Source organism: Limulus polyphemus, unplaced genomic scaffold, assembly GCF_000517525.1.
Source record: "Limulus polyphemus unplaced genomic scaffold, Limulus_polyphemus-2.1.2 Scaffold1084, whole genome shotgun sequence".
NCBI lineage: Eukaryota > Metazoa > Arthropoda > Merostomata > Xiphosura > Limulidae > Limulus > Limulus polyphemus.
Window position 1 is genome coordinate 147,852 of NW_013666694.1, and position 6,763 is coordinate 154,614.

General features: G+C 32.6%; 1 protein-coding gene across 5 annotated transcripts in view; it reads right to left on the bottom strand.

Annotated features, from left to right (window-relative positions):
- Window positions 1–6,763, bottom strand: part of LOC111086422 — a 224,431-nt gene that overhangs the window by 65,055 nt on the left and 152,613 nt on the right. For 4 of the 5 annotated variants that reach the window (XM_022389174.1, XM_022389176.1, XM_022389175.1 and 1 more), the window contains exon 9: window positions 4,937–5,137. The exons of the other annotated variant lie outside the window; for it this stretch is intronic. In XM_022389174.1, coding sequence (XP_022244882.1) covers window positions 4,937–5,137 — 201 coding nt within the window. The remainder of the gene's footprint in view (window positions 1–4,936; window positions 5,138–6,763) is intronic. 5 annotated transcript variants of the gene reach the window in all.

Here is a 6,763-nt window from a genome sequence, read left to right on the forward strand (position 1 = left end):
GGTGATGACTAGCTGCCTTCCCTCTAGTCTTACACTGCTAAATTAGGGACGGCTAACACAGATAGCCCTCGTGTAGCTTTGCGCGAAATTCAAAACAAACAAACAAACATATCCATGGTGACGACGCGTTTCGCTCAATACTCTAAGGGGCCGAATAAAAAATGTAGGGATTAAACAAATACAATAAGCCAAATACTAATGACCTCTAGTACCCAGGTATGATAATATATTTATTTATTAATAAATAAAAGCTTACAGCTTCACTGTAAAGATTATCTACAAAATAGAACTATCAGTTTTTGAGTAAACAAATAAAATGCATTTTAGTAGAACGTATAGAGACTTGAAATCCTATTTACACGAATTAACTGTAGCAACTTCTCTCTAAATACTAACGTAATTAACGCGAGAAAATATAGAATAGGGTGTTATATTTCTCTAAAATCTAAAGTCATCTATAATATTTGATATATTTATGTTTTCTGTGTGTGTATAAAAGGCATTATCAAAAATAATAAAAAATGGCGAAATTTAAATGTTCATCTTTATCCTGTGTAACTAGAGGTTTTCGTTACAATTAGGGTTAGTAAGAATATGAATATTCTAACCATCAGTAATTTTACCAGCTGATAATAGAGTTAAACTCTGTGTGGGATAATATCATACAATATGGTATTTGGAAATAAAGTTTGGTTCTCGAAATAAAAATGCATAACAACACCTGCTACGTAATTGTCTCAACCATAGAATTCTAACACCTGCCACGCCATAGTCTCAGCCAGGGAATTCTAACACTTGCCACGTAATAGTTTCAGCCAGGGAATTGTAACACCTGCCGCGTAATACTTTCAGCCAGGGAATTCTAACACTTGCCACGGAATTGTCTCAATCAGATAATTCTAACACTTGCCACGTAATAGTCCCAGCCAGGGAATTCTAACACTTGCCACGTAATAGTTTCAGCCAGAGAATTGTAACACCTGCTTCGTAATTGTCTCAGCCAGGGAATTCTAACACTTGCCACGGAATTGTCTCAACCAGATAATTCTAACACCTACCACGTAATAGTCCCAGCCAGGGAATTCTAACACTTGCCACGTAATAGTTTCAGCCAGGGAATTGTAACACCTGCTTCGTAATTGTCTCAGCCAGGGAATTCTAACACTTGCCACGGAATTGTCTCAACCAGATAATTCTAACACCTACCACGTAATAGTTTCAGCCAGAGAATTGTAACACCTGCCGCGTAATAGTTTCAGCCAGAGAATTGTAACACCTGCCGCGTAATAGTTTCAGCCAGGGAATTGTAACACCTGCTTCGTAATTGTCTCAGCCAGGGAATTCTAACACTTGCCACGTAATAGTCTCAGCCAGGGAATTCTATTTTCGTTCGTTCTTCTCTTGCCTCAACAATTAAATACCGAAACGGCTGGAAATGTGTACTAAAACCAAAAATAAATGTCATTAGCGCATTACACCATTACCACCTTTCTCAAAATTAGCTTTGAAAAACGATCACTACAAATGTTGTCCAATTGCTATTGTGTTTACGATCTCATTACGTGATGTTGAGATATAAACACGTACAGTCACCAATTACTAAAAACAAAAAGTGGAGATACAACACTTGACAATGGCAGTTAATTAATATATGACTAGTTTATTGAAAAGCAATACCGAAAACAAAATGGTACAAGAGTGATAAGTCATAAGGTTCTCTTACGCCCCCCATAAAGCTATTTTCTAGTTCTATTTAAATAAGTCTACTGAAAGTCGATAGGTGGCGCTGAATCATGCGATAAAGACGACTTCATAGAAAGTCAAAAAATATTATTCATCCTACAATGAATTTTATTTTTTTATATTTACCTTGGATTCATAATTTCGTAGAAATATTACTAATCATTACTGCCCAAATAAGATCAGTTTAACCTGTTTACGTGTCAACCTAAGAAAGTAGAAAGAATCATGTTTATCAGTATTTTCTTCATTATTCTTCTGGTGCTTGTCTTGCCCGTAATACTTTATAAAAAGTCCTTTGATTGGTTCTAATGAGATTTTGTACTTTGTTATTGGTTGAAGGTAGGATTATCATTACTGGTGTAGGAAATGGTGGTTTAAAGGAACTGGGTTAGGGATAAGAGTCAAAGTTCAACACACCTAAAACGCTATTATTGAAGCAACGTAAAATCTATTCCCTTTTTGACTGACAGGTTGTGGTTATTAGTTATGTATACTGAAAAAATAAAGTTCAGAGTGTGTTTACTCATTCTGTACGTTTGTAGACGATAAAGTAGAAGTTGTGGTCATCAGTGATGTATATTGAAATAAAATAAAGTTCAGGATATGTTTACTCATTCTGTACGTTTGTAGACGATAAGGTAGAAGTTATTTTTATTAGTTATGTACATTGAAAGAAAATAAAGTTCAGGATATGTTTATTCATTATGTATATTTGTAGACGATAAGGTAGAAGTTATTTTTATTAGTTATGTACATTGAAATAAAATAAAGTTCAGGATATGTTTACTCATTCTGTACATTTGTAGACGATAAGGTAGAAGTTATTTTTATTAGTTATGTACATTGAAAGAAAATAAAGTTCAGGATATGTTTACTCATTATGTATATTTGTAGACGATAAGGTAGAAGTTATTTTTATTAGTTATGTACATTGAAAGAAAATAAAGTTCAGGATATGTTTATTCATTATGTATATTTGTAGACGATAAAGTAAAAGTTATGTTTATTAGCTGTGTACATTGAAAGAAAATAAAGTTTACGATATTGTTTACTCATTCTGTATATTTGCAGCTTCCAAGTAGAATATATGTCATAAAAGATAAATTTGAAGTTATATTTATTTACAGAAAATAAAGTTAATGGTATTTTTACTCACTATGTACCTTTGTAGACGATAAAGTTATGTTTATCAATTATGTTTGTTTAGAGAAATTGAAATTAAAAGTATGTTTGCTCTCTATGCACATTTGTAGACGTTAGAATTAATTTTCGTTCACTATATTATTTATTTAACTGTAAACAATGCAACCGATGTAGTTTAATATGAGTTTCTGTTCTACCAGTGTTACATTGTTGCTTTTCAAAACTCTAGCTCGAGTTTATGACATAAAATTTGACACACACACACACACATACCAGGAAGTCACGAATAAATTAACAATAAAACAAATGCGATAAATATTTTATTGCAGATCGTGTGCTTGTAATGAACTATCCCGATCTTCAACTTCTAAGACTTATTTTTTTAAGATGTTTTATGGAGACACGCCTCTTTTTTTAAAGGAAAAAAGATCTCGCAGATATGTAAACACTTCGTGCCAAGCCTATATATTTCTAGAATGACATAGTTACGATTTTTTATACGGACAGACACGATCTGCAAGCATTCCAAGTTTGCTATATGAATATATTAATTTGAAATAGTATTATCATTAGCAATAATGTTCTATGGGAGTTAAGGAGGGACGACTACTAGATCGACAGTGCTTTGTTCATTGCTCTATTTGTACAAAGTTCGTTACACAGAGAAAAGCTATTTATGTTTGTAGCTACGGTCGTTTTGTACAAAATACTGAAAGCCACGTGGAACAGAACCCTGGGCAACAATAAGGCGTAATATTGAATCACTGACGGGTTCTTAAACCTAACTTCACATTGAATGTTTTCGGTAAATCCAAGACATGCGATCATTTGGAATACTACAGATGTAACAGTAGATTATACTTGTGCGATGGCAACGAGAGTAATACAGTAATTATATTAAAACACAACAGACATAAAAGTACATTTGGAATACTACAGATGTAACAGTAGATTATACTTGTGCGATGGCAACGAGAGTAATAAAGTAATTATATTAAAACACAACAGACATAAAAGTACATTTGGAATACTACAGATGTAACAGTAGATTATACTTGTGTGATGGCAACGAGAGTAATACAGTAATTATATTAAAACACAACAGACATAAAAGTACATTTGGAATACTACAGATGTAACAGTAGATTGTACTTGTGCGATGGCAACGAGAGTAATACAGTAATTATATTAAAACACAACAGACATAAAAGTACATTTGGAATACTACAGATGTAACAGTAGATTATACTTGTGCGATGGCAACGAGAGTAATAAAGTAATTATATTAAAACACAACAAACATAAAAGTACATTTGGAATACTACAGATGTAACAGTAGATTATACTTGTGCGATGACAACGAGAGTAATAAAGTAATTATATTAAAACACAACAGACATAAAAGTACATTTGGAATACTACAGATGTAACAGTAGATTATACTTGTGCGATGACAACGAGAGTAATAAAGTAATTATATTAAAACACAACAGACATAAAAGTAAAATAATTTATCTGTAACCACGTAAAAAATCGCAGAAAAGTGGAGAATATTTTGATACTGAAAAAAAAAGCAAGTAAATATAAGTGATACAACGTTAAAAGACGATGTTCCTCCGTAATTTCATGTTTGTACTATCGTAGTTTTACCAGGGAGGAGTTAGGACTTATCAGTACCCATAAATCTTTTTACGCTCAGAGAAGTCGTAGCAACAAAACCTTGGATTCAGTGCAAGCAAATCCAGAATAGATCTTTGACAGAAACTAGGAAATATAATTTCCACCTTTGGTCGCTACTGTTTGTGTTTTGAGCTTGTGTACTGTTTTCTTCGAATTTTCACTTTCCGTACACGTACACCTACCGTTTGATCAGTCAACAGCTTGTCACAAAACATAGTGACAAGGCATTATTCTTTCTAATAAAGTTGGCAAATAGTTTTTCTGCAGTTAACATTTTCTACAAAAAAAAAAGAAAGAAAGAAAGAAAAAGAAACGCCTATTCCTTTTCAATAATTGTGAAAATGAAGACAGAGATTAGACACTGACTCACCTCCTGGCTTGGGTCGTTGACATATGAATGGATTTTTGACTTCACAGTTTCGATCGTTCCAGTAGAAGTTGTCCGTCTGTCCCTCTCCTTTACTTGGATACCGGTAGAGGTCTCTCATTTCCACACAATCTTGTGATGACAAGCCATCATCACTAGGCTGAGAGTTGTAGTTATTATGTTGTGACCAGCCAGGAAACCAGTCTGAAATTTTTTTTTATGGTTATTAAGACATAAGTAGCAAGAAAGCTTTTTTTGAAATAATCTCAAGAAAATAATATTAAGAAAAAACGTTCACTGTGAGTGTGTGTACGACATTTTTGTGTTATAACTCAGATCAATGAAAGTTTTTACATTGCGAGTGTATGTACGACATTTTTGTGTTATAACTCAGATCAATGAAAGTTTTTACACTGCGAGTGTATGTACGACATTTTTGTGTTATAACTCAGATCAATAAAAGTTTTTACACAGCGAGTGTGTGTACGTCTGAGTTATAACACAAAAATGTAAAAACTTTCATTGAAATTTTTTTATATAAATCTATTGAAACTCATAACAATTGTTAATTTATTTCCATAGTTTATTGTTTGCTTTGTTTTAGCGCAAATTTGCATAATGGGCTATCTACGCCATGCCTGAGTTCTAGCGTTCTAGTCATGTCTATTTTGTTGCACAATAAAAATATGTGATCAAGTTATTTTTTATTGTGATCCTGAGCCATTGAAAATAGTAAGAGATAGAAATATCTACGTTAAAGTGATAGAATGTTGGATAGTTCTAAAGAAAGTTCATAGAAATTTAAAATAAGTGAAGAATTTAAACAAAAAATACTTAGTTTCATTCAGTGGCTATCAGTTACTAAAATAAAGGAGCTTTTGAAAAGCACTGAAGGAAATAGTCCATTGAGTTTTTATAAACGTTGGTAATAGTAAAACCTATTCATCTGCACTTTAAACACCCCCGGTGGTTCAACACTAACTATGAGGACTTATAAGACTAAAAATCTGGTTTCTATACACTCAGTGGGCTCAGCACAGATGCCCCTTTGAGTAAATTTGCTCTTAACAACAAGCAAACAAAAAACACTTTAACCCATAGAGCGCCTTCGTCTATCTAACTTAACTAATTTACATAAGACTAACTTGTTAACAATCTTTAGAAGCTGTACTGATTTGCAAGATAAATGTTTTCATTCACAACAGTTAGTTGCATACATTTGGCCAAGTTGCAATATTTACTCTACATGATATAGAATTTTAGTAAATCTACAGTCTATAATCTAGTAACACTTATAAACCAAATTGTTTCACAATGTTGTATTCATAGCAGTTCACCTAAAGAAGTCCTAAATCCTATACTAAAAAAAACAACGCAATACTTGGTTATTAATTTCATCATTTTATTAATTATTTTGTGAAATAAAAAGACTTCGAAAGTTTCAATAAAAAATTTAGTCGTAAGAAGAAGAATAATTTTAATTTCTTTTTTCTAACTTCGTTACTTATTTTATTTTATATAAACGGTAACTCCCAATGAAAAATATTGTCCGTAAAAAGAACAATTTCATAAATTTTATGAATCTCTCTGCGCATAATTAGAGTTTGACTTGATCATTTGTACTTTAAAAAAATATTTTTGTACAAATCGATAAATCTCTCTAACGCTTTGAACAGTGATGAAAATTGTATGCTTTTGATTACGTTTCGTGTAACTTTGAGTCTTTTTCTGTTGATAAAGCATGGTCAGGTGGTTAGGGCTCTCGACTCGCAATCTGTGGGTCGCTGGTTCGAATCCCCGTTACACCAAACATGCTCGCCCTTTCAGCCT